The 18,258-nt window shown below is 42.6% G+C and overlaps 4 protein-coding genes across 4 annotated transcripts; 3 read left to right on the forward strand and 1 right to left on the reverse strand.

Annotated features, from left to right (window-relative positions):
- Positions 1-1,733: 1,733 nt before the first annotated feature.
- Positions 1,734-2,958, forward strand: fndc10 (fibronectin type III domain containing 10). The gene has a single exon (XM_076111153.1). The coding sequence runs from the start codon at positions 1,734-1,736 to the stop codon at positions 2,763-2,765; it is 1,032 nt and encodes a 343-aa protein (XP_075967268.1). The 3' UTR covers positions 2,766-2,958.
- A 1,371-nt stretch (positions 2,959-4,329) lies between these two features.
- On the forward strand, positions 4,330-9,072 carry ssu72 (SSU72 homolog, RNA polymerase II CTD phosphatase). The gene is made up of 5 exons (XM_076110528.1): positions 4,330-4,626; positions 5,508-5,651; positions 7,356-7,495; positions 7,672-7,790; positions 8,114-9,072. The coding sequence occupies exons 1-5, from the start codon at positions 4,547-4,549 to the stop codon at positions 8,213-8,215; spliced, it is 585 nt and encodes a 194-aa protein (XP_075966643.1). The 5' UTR covers positions 4,330-4,546; the 3' UTR covers positions 8,216-9,072.
- Positions 9,073-9,703: 631 nt separating this feature from the next.
- Positions 9,704-11,528, forward strand: LOC142970357 (transmembrane protein 240-like). The gene is made up of 3 exons (XM_076110539.1): positions 9,704-9,789; positions 10,524-10,729; positions 11,396-11,528. Exons 1-3 carry the CDS (start codon positions 9,704-9,706, stop codon positions 11,503-11,505), a joined length of 402 nt encoding a protein of 133 aa, XP_075966654.1. The 3' UTR covers positions 11,506-11,528.
- Positions 11,529-12,292: 764 nt separating this feature from the next.
- Positions 12,293-17,809, reverse strand: atad3 (ATPase family AAA domain containing 3). The gene is made up of 16 exons (XM_076110882.1): positions 17,515-17,809; positions 16,955-17,031; positions 16,266-16,367; positions 16,089-16,148; positions 15,936-16,005; positions 15,678-15,843; positions 15,326-15,395; positions 14,631-14,786; positions 14,481-14,537; positions 14,279-14,404; positions 14,056-14,180; positions 13,904-13,955; positions 13,721-13,791; positions 13,438-13,605; positions 13,199-13,307; positions 12,293-13,053 (listed from the first exon to the last, which is right to left on the reverse strand). The coding sequence occupies exons 1-16, from the start codon at positions 17,705-17,707 to the stop codon at positions 12,592-12,594; spliced, it is 2,064 nt and encodes a 687-aa protein (XP_075966997.1). The 5' UTR covers positions 17,708-17,809; the 3' UTR covers positions 12,293-12,591.
- Positions 17,810-18,258: the final 449 nt, after the last annotated feature.

Here is an 18,258-nt window from a genome sequence, read left to right on the forward strand (position 1 = left end):
ACCATTAACTGCAGATTACGCAGACTTAACCAATTACCCTGCATGACTTTTACGGAGCAGGTTAGAGCTAAGCCGGTCCCACTGACACAGCAGTGTCTCCTATTAGTCAGCTATTCATTCTCTCCCTTGGTACTTATTGTTTACTGAGTTGCCAAGCTTCTCTCTTGGCATGAGGCAATTATTGCTTTGAATAATCTCACATAAGCACTCCTTAATTAAATGTATTATGTAGAACAATACATCTTGATCATACATTTTTTCCATTGTGCGTGAGATTAAACTTGTTTTTTTATTCCTACTGATCATTAAAGGTGCTCTTTGTTCATGATGATTTTATACAGAGAACATATGGCTATAACCTCATTCAACAGTGATTAAGTATATAGTTGGCCTTTTTCGCCTCAAGACCTATAATCCACTGCATGTAAGACTGCTGCATCTAAAGGGGATGGACAAAATGATAGCATCACCTGTACTATACTCAGTCTGATACACTCTGCCTTTGTGAGTATATTATAATTTCTGTTGAAGCTGTCAGAGAGGTCTTGGTATAATTTAAAATTTAAATTTAACCCAGGAAAAATCAGCAGCAACCACTTGCAATTGATGTCCCTGTTGTGAAAATTAGATAATTAAGTATCTATATCTCTATCTTGTCCATTTCTTGCATAAAAAAACAAATAGTTTTCCGTTCGTATATTGGATATGTAAACTATGAAGATTTATAAATACAGATTGGCATCATTGAACGTCATGCATCCAAAAGTGAGGACAGAAACGCATCAGATGCAACCATCAATGGCAAATCATACAGAAAGAGACAAAATGGCAACTCTAGTTTACAGAAAGCATAAATAAAATCAGAAGTATAAACCATTGTTAAACATTAAAGCATTTCAAAAATGTAGCTTTTGAGTCAATCTGAATCAACACTGATTCTGTTGATTTTTCTATGTTAGCAAAATAATGAGTAAAATTGATGATTAAAGAAACAAAATAGCTTTCATTGTTTTTAAAGCTAACTTTTTATGAGATGGGTTTGGGTTGTGTCTGTAGGTGCTATTTGCACTGGTAGACCTACATCTCTGATCTGATGTGTGTACTCTGTCTGGGCGCGAGGGACCTGCAGGTGGGCAGCAAGGGCTTTAAACCAGGTTGGTTTAAACCTCCATCCGTCCGCGTTGACGGGATTCTGCTTGTTGTCTCCGTTATTGACAGACACCTGAAGCACTGTGTGGGATGATGACTCACAACCGACTGTTGATGACTACAAATATTCTTGTGCACGCACCCACGCTCCCAAGCACATCGCGCCGCGCGCTCCTCTACGTGCACTCGAGCACCACAGGCATCAAAGCCTTTACGACGAGCCAGGCAGGAAGAAGCGGGTCTTGAAGGCACGATAGCCGGGCTCCTCTCGTCCCACCGAAACCAGTAAGTGATTTTTTATAAATGCCTGTGAGTCGAAAGCTGCACTGAGATGACTTGTATCGCCGTTTAGGCTTCAATAACTTCATCCTGCAAGCTTATCCAAGGTCATACTCGGATCTCTTGCTGACTGGACGGCCGCGTGACTAAATGTTATTTCTGCCGCAGATACCCGCTCCTCTCGCCCGTGGACGAGCCGTGCTGTTTCGCATGGATTTCGTCGTGTGCGCTGAGGCAGAGCTGATCTTATGGCAGACCATCGCCCGTCTGATCCACTGCTGTGAGAGAAAATAATTCGACGTGAGATGAAAAGCCAACAACGACCATCACTGCTCGCCTTATCGGCACTACTGCTCTGCACATTACACCAGACTGGGTCCCACAGATTGCGTGGCAGCAGCTCTGCATCATCAACAACAACAACAACAACATCAGAGGTTAGAGGCAGGAATCATTTGGGGACCCAAAACTGGCTAAAACAGACTAACATTAGTTCTAACTATGGCAATCACCGCTACAAAAGTAGGCCATCGCCAAAGCTAAAAGAGGGAACAGGTCATGTGAATAGCTCCTCTCTCAACACTAGTGATGTTACTACTGTGATATCTGAAAGATCTGGCAGGGCGTTAACCTGGAGCCCGGAGGACGGGGTGTCACCACTGTGTGCCTACCGAGTGACCGAGGGAGGCATCGGGGGGCAGCTGTGTTTTCGATACACACTGTCTGGGTACAAGTGTCATAAGGGAGACTGCAGGACAGTGGTGTCTTTGGGGAATCTGGTGGCAAATATCCTCGTCAACGGCAGCGTGCTGTTACAGTGGACCCGTGAGGGAGAATCCTCAACTACCGGCCCAGACATAAAGACAAAGGAGGCTGCAGCCGGTCAGACGAGCAGTGGGGATCCAGGGACAAATTCAACGAGAGAGGAAGCTCTTCGATCAAACACTGTTTTCAGTGGCCGACGCCACAGGCGGGGCGGCTACGAGTTAAGCTGCTGGTGGAATGGAAGCTATACTCAGTTTGAGTGTGCTGGTGTCCATCTTGGATCTGGCTGCAGGGACTTCCTCCTGACTGAGCTGCATGAGACCATCCCCTACCGCATCTGCCTGCGCTCCCTGGTCCGCTCCGATGCAGCTCAGAAAGCAGACCAGCGGGACTGTGTGGAGTTCACCCTGCTGCCGTCTGGGATGCAGGACATTGTGATTGCCATGACAACGGTTGGGGGAGCTATTTGCGTGATGCTGGTCATCATCTGCTTGCTGGTGGCGTACATCACAGAAAACATCATGAGCCCCACGACACAGCACACTTACTACCACACTCACTCACGTCACTGATGTTGGCGTCACTGTTAAATAAAACAGCGCCCATTTAACCTCCATGATGACCATATCTAATCTCACAATCATCAACTCACTGTCACTAATACTTACTTTTCAATCAGCCACATACTGATATACACATCCCGTTATGACTGAATTAAAGCACAAACTACTGTGGCTCTGCAAATAACATGCCATGTCAACCTCTGCGAGGATGCACTGAACCAAAAGTACTGATAACCTGCATTTACTATCATCCAGTAGTTTACTGTGCTGTGTTTTTGTTCAGGGTTTGTTTGTGATCGAGTCTGTCAATCTGAATGCTGGCTGCATTTATACAGCAATACAATTAATGAAATGGCTTTTAGTGCATCAGAAACAGCAGTTTTTGCTAAATGTGCAGCCTGTGAAAGTGTCCAGACGTGTGCTGTCCTTGCTGTGACACAGGAAAATAAAACATTACTGAATTTATTTTGTATCCACTTGACTAAACCATCCCATCTTCTGTTTTTGCTTTTGCCTCCAGTATGTATTTGTACCATTTTGTGAAGGGCAATACAATCTGGAGTACAATCTCCACTGTGACAAACATCTTGAGTTATAATGCATTTATGTCCTGCTGTCAGTGAATAAAGTACCATGAGGTCATTTGTAATACTGTACAGCTGTCCTTGTTTTTCTCCTGGTGCAATAGGCAGTGTGTGCATGTGTTCATCCTTACATTCTTGGACAATTTTCAAGGATCAACAACAGACAGGAATTGCATCATACCATCATACATCATCGTACATAAGATGGATCAATGAATAAGTCCAGTGGGACGAATCTACACACTAAAGCACAATGTGACATAGTTAAACAAACAAACAAAACATACTGCTATTATATACACTGTGCAGATGCAGTATCATCCACATGAATGCTGGGGAATGTATACAACCTTATCAAACTCACAGAGGTAGATTTTATGATATATGAAAGAGTGAAAACCTGCAGTCGTCACTTCTACTTTTTCTACTAATACTACTGATATATGGATAAAGATACTAATACGAACTAAACTCAAAAATGTTGGTAAAGAACACAAATGAAAGGGAAAAATATATCATCAAAATCAGCACCATGTGTACCTACAACACTGTAAACACGTCAACTTGTAGGCTATATTAGTTAAGAGGTTATTTCAATGTACATCATTTACCTTTTATTCTACATAGTCCTTCATTTATAAGTTTTCATATATTTCTTCATAAGATCAACTGTAACGTACAAACTTCCCCCCCTGGGGGGGGATCAATAAAGTATTCCGATGATGTATTTTGCATTTTTCACTCCTTTGTTTGGGCAGAAGGTTCAGTATTTACTTCTTTCACCCTTCATTAGGAATCACAATGTGCTCCTATATTTGGTAAATGCTCTGGGTGTTCTCATGGCCACTTTGAATATAGTAAAAAAAAACATGCCTTTCGAGGCAAATCATATTATTCAAAATAATTTTCTATTTACTGACGTCACGTCAGCGTCGCTACATATTTCCGCGTTACAGAGAGGAAGCTCCGCCCTCAAATTACATCACTTCATAAAGCCGTTGCACACCAACGGGTCGCCGCCATTTTAACTTCCTGCATCATAAGAAGACGAGCAAATCGCACAGTATTTGTACTCGAAAACGTTTTCTTATTTAGTGTACCAACAGGGGTTTGTCTTGTTTGTTTTTCTTACAGGGATCGAACTCACGACATCCGTGTAGTTTGTGACCGCTCGTGTCTCGGTTAGTGGTCAGCCGGAGAGTCGCAATGCCGAGCCACCCGCTGCGTGTAGCGGTTGTGTGCTCGAGCAACCAGAACCGCAGTATGGAAGCGCACAGTATCCTCAGGTAAAGACGAGCCGCCGGGAAGGAAAACAAAAGGAACCACGAAGTGAAGCCGGTCTTTGAGCCGTTTGTGAGCCGGTCACGAGTGACGCCGACACGGTGACAGACCGACAAACAGACGGTCCGTCGGGCCTCATCCGCGGTTAACAATGGACTCGCTCCTTTCGAGCGTCACACCGGGGCTACTGCGTGCTTTAAAACGCTATTTTCTGACTATGTTTCAGGTTTGCGTTTACCTGAAGTGAATATTCACACCGATGTAGTTTTCACACAGATTGAACGCTTTTCAAGAGACCGGCCCAAGTTTTTTTTATTTTTCTTCTCCCACATGTTGACGAGAGTGCCCCCTGTAGGGAATAATCCGGAAGGGAGCAACTGCAGCTTGTGCAACATCGTGTGTTTTTACCAGCTGTGACCAGTACTCTTTATTCACACACCATTGAGAAAGAATGCGGAGAGTTATTAGTTTTATATACCGACGGTGTGTGTCGGGACATTTCACACTTGCGCTCACTCCCTAGTGGCTGTTTATTTTGTTATCTGAAAGCAGCGCATCTCTGTCTACAGACTGATCCACAGGCCAAGAAGCCTCTCGGTGACAGTCACCCAAATGGTGAACTAAAGTGAATCTCTTATGTAGTGGGAGACGAGGTGAAATGGCCCTCTGCACTTTTGGTGTGCAGTGATTTCTGTGACATAAACCGGACCATGTTATACATTTAATTTCTATCTTGTTTTTGAGGAGGCAATTTCAAAATCTGACCTAATTGGTTACCCTTATACTTTAGGCGCTGATGCATTCTGCTCTTGTGTTTTCTTGTGTCCAATGTTTATTCCAGATGTGGTATGTAATTTATTATCTTGTCCTTTTTTCATCTTTGCAGCAAACGTGGATTTGAAGTGCGTTCATTTGGGACGGGGTCTCACGTGAAGCTACCCGGTCCTGCCCCGGATAAACCAAATGTCTACGACTTCAAAACAACATATATACAGATGTACAACGACTTGGTCCGCAAGGACAAGGAACTGTATCCCCCCCCCCCCCCCTTCTCACTCGCATTTCCACACACGCATGTTCACACTGTATTGTGGAAGCCAGATAAGTAGACACACGGTACGTGTGTGGTGTTTAGATATTAGGGATGGCGTTTGAACGGCACAGCAGACGGGACTGCAACGATGAGTAAATCACATGCAGGGGTTTTAAAATGTGTTACGGATGTATGAGTTATGAAGCCCATGATATACAGGGGTGCACATTGCAATACAACAGCAAGTGAAATTTGGTGAAGATCATGAGTTTTTGTTGAGGCAATCAGATTTAAAATGATACTATTAAAACCGTAGTTTATGTTGTTGAATGTCTGTATTTACAGGGGTTTTCATGGTACCACTGTTCTTCCTTGCAAGTGCAGTTTCCCTGTTTTCAATATGAATCTTTTCCCATTTTTATAACAGATATTTTTGCAGCTTGAGTAACTCCAGATCGGTAGACTCACTTGTCTTTGTTAATTGTTTAACCGAATCGCTGGTGCATCAGTAATTCATTCTGTACAACTGTCGGGCGAAAGTATGCAGAAATCTGACCACAGGAGAGAACTCTGTGAGCAAAGAAGAACAGTGGTGACACGTAGACAACAGACTGAAGCAGGACCAAAGTTTGACAAACCAAAGTTTGTCAACGCAAACGTCAAGAAGCCTGTAAGAGACATAAACATTGTAATAGTGAGTGATTTCAACCGCATTTTCTTTCCACGTGAGTAAATTGTTCCAGAAACTTTGTGTTCATCAAACTTACTGTTCCTGTAAATAAGTGCTGACAGGTGGAGCTTTTTTTGCTTGACAAAGTAAAAAAAAAAAACCTGTTTCTATTATCAGTTTAATGTTAAATATTTTAAGGCTTCTTTTAGTCCTCGAATACCTCTAATTATTCTTCAGATAGTTGCTTCGTTTAATTAATGACGAGGCTAATTGTAGGACTAGTTCAGGCTTTTGATGTCTAACCAACGTTTTACTTATTTATTTTACTGTATTTCAGGTGTAAATTTTGCCAACCCACGGTAGGTTGTCTTTACTGAATTGTAAACCAGCTGCTCTGTAAATCTGAATGTATTGTGAATGGGAGATGTACATGCTGCCTCTATGCAACTATTACTGCAATCATGTGTTGTATTCTTGCAACTTTGCATGGATGTCTTCAAAATATAGTCTATTATTGTAGACAATTCACCATGGTGGTTGGTCTTTTTTTTTATTTATACATTTGGCAATGTCTTGTGTATGGCCATGTAGTGACAGAGCAACAGACTTATTTTGGATACATTTTAGAAACGTGTAGGAATATTGGACAGAACATAACATCTGTATTAAGGACCACACACGTCTGCTGGCCAGTATCAGAATGGCCTGTTAACATTTACTGGCATCGCCCTGAAATGTCATAGTTGGTAGTTTCTCCAGACACCACTAGAGGTTGCTGCAGTTCATCTAATTATAACACTTGATGCCGTTCAAGCGTTTACTCCACAATGCAAACAAAATACGCAGCCTCATTCAGACAAATTAATATCTTACTATTTCAGTTTCAGACAGTCTTACTGTGGTTTTTGGTATTTTTCAGTGTTCTATTCGTTGAAATCCTTTCTCTGATGGTGTTATGTGTTCATGTGTTGTATTACCTTGGAAGTGTTTCTCTCGCTCCTGCTTTGTTCCTTGACCTCCTACCTCTTCAGATACACACAGAATGGCATCCTGCACATGCTGGACCGCAACAAGCGCATCAAATCAAAGCCGGAGCGCTTTCAAAACTGCAAGGACAAGTTCGACCTGGTCATCACCTGCGAAGAGAGAGTCTATGACCAAGTGCTGGAGGGTGAGGCTTCTCATAAGAAATGTTAAATCACTGAAGGGATATAGTCACTCAGAGCCTCTTGCAAGTACTGATTTCATACTTGCCCCACAATTATTTGTATGCAGACCAAGTTTTTACTCCCAACACTTCTGATTGTGTGGCACACAATTTCTCTTCCGTCTGTTGTTGCTCCCCAGATCTGAATTCAAGAGAGCAGGAGACTGTGCAGCCTGTTCACGTCATTAATGTAGACATTCAGGATAACCACGAGGAAGCCACGCTGGGCGCCTTCCTAATCTGTGAGCTGTGTCAATGTGTGAGTGTCTCCTGGGATTCTTAAATGCGGTTGATCACACTGAGGGCATAGTACAGACATTCTGTTACCAAAGTCATTCATGACACTGTGGTTGAATAGTGAAAAAAGGGATGCATTTGAAAGTAATCTGAATAAAATGGTCTTTTAAGTAGACATAATCTGCCCTGCAGTATATTTCCATAATAGGCGCTTCAGTGGTCACATAAAGAAAATGCTACAAAAAGGTTAAAACATGGTGTGCAGATTGATTAGAGTTCATCGGTGCTAATGAGTTGTGTGCGTTCAGGCTGTGTTTTTAATGTGTTCCTCCTCCGCCCCTGCAGATCCAGCACACTGAGGACATGGAGGATGAGATGGATGAGCTCATACAGGAGTTTGAGGAGAAGAGCAACAGGCCTTTTCTTCACACCGTCTGTTTCTACTGATACACAATAGACATTTTGCAATAAACACAGTCTCGGATTACAAGCAATCAAACAGTAGTATATGGAGACACACACACACACACACACACACACTTGTTACTCCTCAGTCCTCTACAGAAGAGTCCATACACATTGTGTGCCTACACAGCCACACTTACACACACACACACAGCTTTGGGTTAGGACCTAACAAATGGCTGCTGTTGGACATATTGGTGATGAGTTTCTCCTCTATGCAGAGGACGGACACGCTGCTCTCACTCTGCCTTTATTTCTGCGGATCAAGGTCCGGCCAAGGTCCTCCCTCCATCCCAGTCCAGTGAAATCACTCAACCATGTCTCCTCAGGGAGAGCCATAACACCCCCACCCCTGATTCAACAACTGCTTTACCAGTCCCTCTCTTTTTGTTCAGTGCAGCATATTAATGATGATTTTAGTTTTCTCCAGATGATATATAATTGTAATTCATTTAAGCATATTTGTCAGATTTTTATTCCTGACTTCGGACAGTGTAAATGTGTTTCTGGGGGTCACCAGGAGTATTATTTGAACTGAATGCATGTTTTTTTTTTTTTTGTGCAACCATGTGTTGTAGATTAGTTTGGATTCTGTTAAAGTGGGCTGATAATGAATAACCAAACCTAGACCTCTCTGAGGCTCTACACCCATATAATGTGTTGATTCTTATTTAAAGTCAGATATGCCGTTTTTCAGGGCATAGTACTTATTTTTCCTTTTGTAAATGTTAACGAATTCAAGCATTGTAATTATTTGCGAACTGCGAGCTCAGCTCAGAGTGCCTGATTTTTCTGTATGTACATATGAATCCTCTAAAGAAAGAAACATCTCTAAGAAACGTGTCACGCCTCTTTATTTGCTTTGTGATGTCATATGATGTAAAATGAGCATTGATACACAAAACTATTAGCGTTCAGTTACATCAATTAACCAATCAAGCTCACTGTGACAGCTTACAGGGCAGATAGAAGCACCTGCTTATTTTCATGTTTAATTTAGCTTTTATACAGAACCAAGGGCAGCTTGGATTATTTTATATTTCACATGAATATGCATAAAATAATAGTAACGCTAAAAATAAATAATGTACATAAGCATAACGTTAAATGTAAGGTTTATCTTAGGCTTTGTCAGATATAATGGGGCTTTGTCTTAACTTAAACTATCCTGAAACATTTCATTAGTAACGTTAAGCGACTGTTGGTTAGAAAAAAGTAACCATGACAAGTCATTTCGTTTATTACGATGTGTTGAGACCTGTGACTGGTTAACATCACCGACTCTCCGGTGGTGCTGAGAGCTGAGAGCTGAAGGACTGAAGGACAGAAGGGCACGCGATCTTTAGAGCAGTTATATCATTTCTCTAAGCGTGTCTTCTCCACACAGTCCTTTAATTAGTCGTCTACAGTGTCTGGGTGTGCAGCGTTGTGCTACTTTTGATTTCTTCCAGACAGACGTTTCTGACGGACATGAACGCGCTTTTTGACCGCTTTCACAACTTCATTTTACCGTTAGTGCGAGGGGAGGAAGGGGTGTGCGCGTGCACCTGCGGGAGGTAAAGTACAATCCAGCTGTTACTGCACGAGACATCATGAACCCTGGGTGTTTCTGTCATGGCTTTCCGCTCAGAATATCACTTCTCAGTGAGTAACTCTCTGTCTGTGTGACTAAGAGCTGTTCGGACTGTGTGCTGCTGATGCAGACGGATTGGAGCACGTATCTTCAGGTGATGCCTGTGGTTCTAAGCCGGGACCTGTCAAACCCCTGCTGTCTGGGGTTGTCAGCAATCTGCTGCTGTTACAAACACTGTAATGGAGTTGTTCTTACATTGTGCCAATATGGTGATAAACCTGCACTTGATGCACTGATGTATCAGTAATGATATTATAGACACTCTCAGTTTTTAGATTTTTGTATTCCTAATATTTGTAAGACTGTGGAATTTATATATATATATATATATATATATATATATATAGCAAAGGCAAATATTAGTAATTTAATTGACCCCACACGGATCAGGGTGGCTTACCACCTCTGCTAATTATACAACACATGTAGTTATTATATCTCTTTCTTAAGCTCATAAAACTCATGTAAAATGTATCTGATTAAAAATGCATTATTACGCAAACAACACTGTTTTTCTTAAATTCTGAATATTTGACTGTTTTTCTATTAAAACTACAAATAGACTAAAGGGGTGTGAATATATTAGATTTTGGTATATGTCTTTCATCATGGGTTTATTTTTGTCTCTACTGTGCTAATCTTCCCACTCTGTTGCAGGCATCACGTATATCATGTCGTTCCATATAATGGGGCCCAGTCCATGGACTCCAGAGAAAACTACGTTTTAAGTGACAACATGACGTGGCAGGAGATGAACGTGATAGTCGGACTGCTCTTGGGCCTCTGCATCAGCTTGTTCTTGCAGTCGCTGGAAAGGATTCGGCACTCACGGCTCAAATATGAGAGAGAAAACCAAATGAATGGTGAGTAAAGTCAAATGAAACTAAACTTGCATGTGGGGAAAGGGTTTCTAAAGAAAGGAACTTTGCAGTGATTTACAGTACATAATACCTTTATATATTTAACATTCTTGTAAGTGAAAGTTTCCAGCCTGATGTCACAGCACATTCATACTTTGCTGTACAGAAAAGGTTGTGTTTGTGGCCTGTGATGTATGGAAAGGAGAATTCAAAGAAGAAAACCTTGCCCTAATTTTTCCAAAAATAATTTTACATAACCTTAACCCATTCTGGGATACACGGCTTATCTCTTCCAGGTGACTCTGTCCTCAAAGGAAACAGTGAAATTTTAATCAAATAAGTTTCACATCATCAGTTACAGATTGGACACCACAGTTAAAACCTTTCATCCGTTTTGTGTTGGGTAAAAGAAGGTGTCATTGACAGACCTGGTGCAAAATAAATGGCCTCTTAAGTGCCTTCTTTTCCCTCCCATTCATCTCTTCTTGTAATAATAGCTTGTCTGAGTAGTTAAATAACACTTTCCTCACTCATCGTAATTAGATGTTTTTTCTCCATTAACTACCATTCCGATTTTTCACTACCTTCATGTAATGTATCCCTCCTCCCTGCACACACAGAAACACAGATTAAGGAGCCTTTTATCAGCCCAGTTTCCCTCTTTTCCAGGTGTGGGTTTCTGGTCATGGATGCCCAAATTCAGTAACACAAAGGAGTTGGTTACACACGGAGGACTCCAGGGGGAACATGCTGCACATCAATTAAGATGTGTACCATAATGTTAATGACACATGAAGATGAAATGAGGAATAAATTCAATAGTTACAGAGCGTGGTGTTTTTTAAATAACCAAATAGTCTTTGAAGGTCTGATTGAGTCCAAATATTCATTTGTGATTTTGTGATTTTAAGAATGAAGTGTTAGTATCGAAGCAGAACCAGAGATTCTTTTCTTTGTCTTCTTTGACCTCCACTGCATTCCACTTCACGGTTTTTCATTGAAGGAGTATTACTTCTAGCAATTAATTGCTTTTCAAGCTGAGTTAAACTACAAATTGTTTGGTTGTGTGTGAGAACTTGAACATAGTACATGTGTACATGCAGGCATCCTATAATGTCGTATAGAGCTTTATCATGGAGCCTATTTAAAACCAAGGACAGCTTCATGCCCTTGACTTTGCTTTGCAGAAGAAGCTTCCTGAAGCCCTCGACCATTACTGTGAAATATGGAAACCCATATGGTATAACCATATAATATGGTTTTCTTTAGGACCTCTTCCAATTGTAACCCCTCCTCTCTACTTGCACCTCTACCGTTATGTATTTTGCTGCAATAACCTGTCTTTCAAAACCGTACATACATATTTATAATGCTTTACAAAGTCATTGCAAGGATTTTAAAAAGGGTTTTGTAGGGTTATACTAATAGAGGCCATGCACTGACTGTTCAAATGTGGCTTATCTTCACTGTCGGTTGATTATTCAAGCATCTTAAACTCAAATCCAAGCCACAGGTTGTATCATATCATAAAGCAACTGTATTCTACAAACATCAGAACTTCTGCTGTTTATAAAAACACAAATCCATTTAATCATTTCAACAGAGACACACTGTGCATAACACTTACATACTGTCATTACAGACACACATTCTGTAAAGTACACTTTTACAATGTATACATTAGTAGAATCAAAGAGTCTCAGGCGTTATTTGTGTTTTGTTAAGTTAATTGATTATCTGCCCCCGACCTGCTGAACTCATCCTCCGTCACAGACGGTCCAACAGTCTTTCAGATATAATCTACCAGACTAGTTAAAGAGGCAGGACACTAATCTTTCTAATGCAGGCCACTCTGCATCTACAGCTTAAACTGGAGTTCCATCCTTAGGAGGAGAAGATCCAGTTTTGTCTTCCTTTTCCATCTTGCCGTCGCTGTCAGTGGGGGCAGCAGGCTGGGCTAAACTCTCCGCTGCTTTGGCAGCATCTTCACAGTCCTGTCCAGCTGCGGTGGCACTTTTGCCTTCTGCTGACTGGTCGTTGATGTCTGAAGGAGGTGCTGTATTTTCACCTTCTTGTTTTGTTTCCACCTCGAGGACTGGGGCGATCACCTGCTGTGCCTCGGGTGCCTCACTGAGGGGCAGAGTGAAGCCCATTTTGCCTCCAATGGCTGTCGCTCCAGCTGAGGGAGGAGTAAGGGTCTTGGCCTGAGCCTCCACGTCTCCATGCAGCCAGTCCATCTTCTGAATGTGTTGCTTGACAGCGTCATCAACCCGAGCATCAATCATAGCCTCCGTCAGGACGCCATCTTCAGAGGAATATGCTGCCGCCTACAAGAGAACAAGAGTCAACACATCTGTTCCATACATTGATTTAAATCACGAAGATGAAAATCTTGTAGTAAAGAATTGTGAAATTAAGATTGATAGTGCATTTTTTACCGCTATGGATTCACAAAGACTACAGGGAACGTACCTGCCAGGCCACACCCAGCTTAGAGATCTCTCTTCCTGACATGCCTCCTGTCCGCTTTGCTATCTCAGAGCACTTCTGACCATAGTCGAACTGTGCCAGCTTCATCCTCCTGCACACAAACAGATCGATTCGTAAATGATTTTACCACAGTTTAGCTAGCCTGAATGCAACTTGATTCTATGCATCCCTAGTGTGCAGTGGTCTATCTGAACAGCTGTGTTTCTGAAGATTGTACTCACTGCCTCCCTCCTGTGGCAGGCTCCAGCACATATTTGTCAAAGTACAACCGCACCAGCCTCTCCCTCTCATCAGGACCAGGCAGAGCAAAGTTCACTATTTCGTCTATGCGGTCGTTTATGGCCCAGTCAAACTGCTCTGGTTGGTTACTGGCCAACACCAGCATGAACCTGACAGAAAAACACAGAAATAAAGCAGCTTAGCCGAGGTTTTATAGGTAAAAATGAAGTGAAGTGTAACCACACATTTAAGGTTTAATTTGTACAAATGTAAATATTATTTTACTTGCTGCTCTGCTCTCCAGTACGATACAAGAATGCATTCAAAGTGGCTCTCAGGTCCTCACTGATCTTCTCCTACAAAAGAACAAGAGCAAAGGCGTCATGTTAAGAGGAGTTTAAAGGGTAGGAAAACATGTTATTTTAACAAAAACATGGTTTCTGGAAAATGAAATGCATGCAGACTTACAGTGGATCTCTTGCGAAGGAATGCATCAGCTTCGTCAACAAACAGAAGAAGTCTGTAACAGGATAAAAACACACCATAACCGTTATCTCTCGATATCATATCAGAACAGTATTGTGGTTTGTATATCTGTAAGTTAATATCAAGTAGCCTACCCGCGCCGACTTGTGCCCGCCCAGTCAAACACTTTGTGCATGGCTGTCACACCGTCACGGCCCATTGGAGCCACGTCACCACCAGTCATTATTGCATAGTCCATCCCAGAATGCACGGCCAGCTTCTACTCGATAGAAAAATAAATGCCTCTCCGTTAGAAAAAGCATCATTTTCTGTGTATGTGAATGTTTACATCAGTCATTGTTCAGTCCCCAGCTATACCTTAGCAAAGAGAGTTTTGCCCGTGCCTGGAGGGCCGTACATGAGGATGTTCCTGTAGAGGCCGTTGTTCTGCCTCGTGTTTCTTGTTGCGATGGCGATATCACGTACACGCTCTTCCAGGGAAGGCTAAGAGATAGAAAAATGCATTTATATGAAGCGGTTGTTGGCTTCATCCTCTGGGAAGACTTTGACGTCCACTTACACTGAGCACAACTCCCTCGAGGGCATCCTGAGGTTTGCTCTTCAGCCGCTTGGTCGTCTGAATAGTTTACAAAAAAAAAAAAAGGATAATTAGCATATTATAATCTACACTTATCAAAGTAAGCAAAAGGGTCAATTGCTAATTGGCTACCTTGATTGGATGCTTGATTGCCTCTGCGACGGTGAACCGGGACGTTTCCCGCACCAGTGACGGCTTCCCGAGCCGGGCCTCAATGTAACGTCCCGCCACCGCTGTGGCATTTCGGGCGGAATAAACTCCCACAGCTAGAAGCGTCAGTCCTGCCACCTGGTGGTGTGATGAAACAGTTACACAACAGCCTCATACTGTATGCTGTGAGAATCATAAGAACCAACTCATTTCAGGTTTGCCCTCACCGACAGTCCAAACATTTAAATGGGAATATATGGTTAGAAAACAACCAAATCAAGTAAAAATAAGAAAAAAAAGTACATAAAGCATTTTTCAAAAATCCATAGTTGAGATCAAAATCTGTGCGCCATGTGCTAATACGAGCACATGTAAATATGTGTAAAAAAGGATGTTTTCTATTATCTACCATTCGGCTTTGAGCAGAATTTGTGAGCCTTAAAAGATCTAATGTGTTAAAATGGAAACCATCTTTATGAATAGAAAGGCTTCGGTCAGTGTAAACTACAGGCATCTGTAAATATTGTGTTCTTTTATACCTAATTGACTTGTATTTTGTAGAAGAGTTATTTCGGAGAAATCATTTAGTTGCATTTAGTTCTTCCATCAGCTATAAAATGTATGCATGTATTTATTCCAGTCACTAAAGTGATTGCTGATGGAAAGAGAAGCCTCACCGTGGCGGTCACTTTGTCCCAGTCTGACACAAAGGCCCTGAATCCTTCTCCAAACACAGCACCTGCAGTCCTAAAAGCAACCATACGTCAACGGTCAGCATGTCTTTTGGGCATTTACAACATGGAACTGTCCAATAACCATTTACTTAACAAACAGAACCGATACCTTCTACAATAAGATGAGATAAAACTATATTTATCCTGAGGGAAATTGCTGTTAAATACTAACAAAAACTCCCTTCACACCTTTAGATTCAACTAGTTGCAACAGTTCATTGCATGAACCATCATTACACTTTATCTAATCCTCGCCATCATGACAACTACAGTGTGAAATGTCAGTGCGTCTTACTTGATGGACTCCAGGACGGTCTGTCTGTGTTCTGCAGCCTTCAGACGGATCTGCTCGCGGATTAGATCGGCGTTCTCTCGCTCCACGCGGGCTCGTGCTTTAGTCTCGGCCTCTATACGCAGGAGCTCATTCTTGTGCCTCAGATCCATCTCGTGGTTTATCGTCGCTATAAAAACCCACGACACATAAAGTACATGTAAACCACCGCTCAACGTCGTCAAAAGCTTCTACAAGACTGTCAGTGGTGAAGTCTGGTACATTTCCTCATGGCCTCCTGTTTCTGTACAGACTCCTCCTGTTTGCGAAGGTTGTCCTCGTTCAGCGCTTGCTATTGAAAGAAAGGGAAAAGAATGTCGGTACTGCGTCTCATTTTAATGCAGTTCATTCTTGACATTTAGGAGATGACCTCACCTGTTGCCTTAGTTGGTCCTCATATCGCTGTCTGGCCAGCTTATCTTGAAACTGAGCTCTCTGTAACGAGGCAGAGAACAACCAGCTGTAACCGACCGTACAACTCAAAATGTCCCAGTTCATTGCTGCAGCATGCTTACAATTGTTCTTAAAATACTAATAACGTTCTGTTCTCACCGCTTGATGCTGCTTGGTCTCCTCGTTAACAGTTTTCCTCCTCTCGTCCGCATGGATTCGTATCTGGTCGCCTTTGAGCTGCTCGACGGCTGCTTCGTACTCCTGAGAGAGGCGCACAAAAGAATGACAAACATCTAATAAACCCGAGAGATGCAGAACAAAGATAAAGCTCTAACTGATATTCATTTGACCCAGTAAATAATGTGCAATATTTTCTGCTTTTTCTAGTCGCCGTTTGCTCAAATGTTTAACTTCGACACGATAAACTAAAATTTAAAAACTGGTGAATATTTCTCATAATATTTCTCATACTCGACTGGCTGTGTCGCTGACAATTCTGATGTTCAAACTGCAGCACAGACTAAAAATAGAGATTGGAAGTATTCACACTCAACTCTACTACATCTCTCAGCTCCATTATTTACACATACGTTACATACATGGAATATGACCTCTGCATTGACCCCTTCCCAAGTGTCTTCAGGAGCAGTGGAGCTGCTATAAACCACCCGGGGAGCAACTTGGGATTCAGTGTCTCGGATTAAGGACACTTGGAAATGGGGACAGTGTACCCCCAGAGCCACAGCCGCCGGAAGCAACATATTATTTTTATTAATGGAAACTAGAACTGGCAAAATCAACTTAATTCTCTGGAAAATCACCGACGTCCTGCATCCGATTTACTGTACCTTCATTTTGCTCTGATGCTCCATCTGAGTGGTCTGCTCCTGCATCCGAGACAAATCCAGAGCCTCTTTGGCATGTCCTGGATAGTGAGGAGAGGCAACAACTCAGGACTGAACGATGGCTTGATTGATCAGTGATCAATGTACCATGATGGTGTGCCTCTGAATCATGATTCCCTTTCATACTTTAACAGAGAAATGTTTATATCATGAACACAGAACCAGAGAGAAATACTTGGTGAACCATTACATGCACGTGGAACAAGTGGAATTTGTGTGTTTTGCAAGCCAGATTGCAAGGTGGTGACCTTTGAACCCACTCTAGTAGTTTGAAAGGTGAGAGCAGCACAGGGTCGATCTCATAGGCCACCAGCAGCTTCACAAAGGTGACATGCATGTGGACATGTACAGATTCTGTGGGCCTCATTATTTCAGCTGTAACATCACTGGAGCGACCACCACCCTGAGCCAGAGAGGAGCTGGACGCTGGAGCAGCATGACTACAACCTAGTTATAATCAGGAGGAAGCTCCATTGAGCTACCAGGCTCTGCAGAACACTTACGGGACTTGTCGAGCTCCTTGGCCGCATGAGCAGCTCGCTCCAGCCCGGTGGGATCGAAGTTGCTCCATTTGTCCTTGGGTTTATCTCCGCCGCCGCTGGAGCCCCCGGCCGGCGGCGGAGGTGGTGGAGGCGGAACCGGGAGACCAGGAGGCACCTCGGGCTGCCCCTTGTTCAGGCCGAACAGCCACGACATTTTGACGTGAATAAATAAAGCACAGTTTAGCCGGTTCTGTGAGGAGCAAGGGCTGGCAGTTGCTCCAGAGCTGTCACCGCACTTCCTCTACACGCGTTTCATGCCGCAACCTTCTGCGCAGGCGCGACAGCGAGAACGGATTGGTTTGAATAACTGCATCGACGATTGGCTGGTGACAAGTACTTCTTCTTCCTATTGGCTGTTCAAAAACCGTCTTCAGCAGAGGTCATTGATGTAGTCCCACCCAAAATTGATACGGTAGCCGCAGAGGGTCACGAGGCGTACAATTTAAAGGAAAGTCATTTTTCTTTTGGTTGCATCAGACTGGTTCTGGTTTAGTAAGTCATAGGTCATTGGTGGTGTGATGTTTGCTTTGTACTAAAGTGAGCATTCATCGGGAGTAAATGTTAGGGCCGGGGGAATGTTTAGAGTGGTGCTTCTCATAAAGCTCTGGTTTATTGAATAAAGATGATTATGTCTTCATGTTCTCTAATAGTTTGATTCTGTGCATAGTGTGTGTGATCATGGTTATACAAAAATAGAACATTTGT

Source organism: Anarhichas minor, unplaced genomic scaffold, assembly GCF_050575085.1.
Source record: "Anarhichas minor isolate MPS153535 unplaced genomic scaffold, ASM5057508v1 ptg000043l, whole genome shotgun sequence".
NCBI classification, from domain to species: Eukaryota; Metazoa; Chordata; class Actinopteri; order Perciformes; family Anarhichadidae; genus Anarhichas; species Anarhichas minor.

What these genes read in the sequence shown, in the direction of transcription:
- fndc10 (XM_076111153.1), top strand. Translation starts at nt 1,734, where the DNA reads ATGAAAAGCCAACAACGACCATCACTGCTCGCCTTATCGGCACTACTG.
- ssu72 (XM_076110528.1), top strand. Translation starts at nt 4,547, where the DNA reads ATGCCGAGCCACCCGCTGCGTGTAGCGGTTGTGTGCTCGAGCAACCAG. An exon ending in GTCCGCAAGGACAAGGAACT is followed by an intron (nt 5,652 to 7,355) that starts GTATCCCCCCCC and finishes CTACCTCTTCAG; the next exon opens with ATACACACAGAATGGCATCC. An exon ending in TCTGTGAGCTGTGTCAATGT is followed by an intron (nt 7,791 to 8,113) that starts GTGAGTGTCTCC and finishes CCGCCCCTGCAG; the next exon opens with ATCCAGCACACTGAGGACAT.
- LOC142970357 (XM_076110539.1), top strand. Translation starts at nt 9,704, where the DNA reads ATGAACGCGCTTTTTGACCGCTTTCACAACTTCATTTTACCGTTAGTG. An exon ending in TGCGCGTGCACCTGCGGGAG is followed by an intron (nt 9,790 to 10,523) that starts GTAAAGTACAAT and finishes ACTCTGTTGCAG; the next exon opens with GCATCACGTATATCATGTCG. An exon ending in GAGAGAAAACCAAATGAATG is followed by an intron (nt 10,730 to 11,395) that starts GTGAGTAAAGTC and finishes CCTCTTTTCCAG; the next exon opens with GTGTGGGTTTCTGGTCATGG.
- atad3 (XM_076110882.1), bottom strand. Translation starts at nt 17,707, where the DNA reads ATGTCGTGGCTGTTCGGCCTGAACAAGGGGCAGCCCGAGGTGCCTCCT. An exon ending in CAAGGAGCTCGACAAGTCCC is followed by an intron (nt 17,032 to 17,514) that starts GTAAGTGTTCTG and finishes CTCACTATCCAG; the next exon opens with GACATGCCAAAGAGGCTCTG. An exon ending in GGGACAAAGTGACCGCCACG is followed by an intron (nt 14,787 to 15,325) that starts GTGAGGCTTCTC and finishes TCACACCACCAG; the next exon opens with GTGGCAGGACTGACGCTTCT.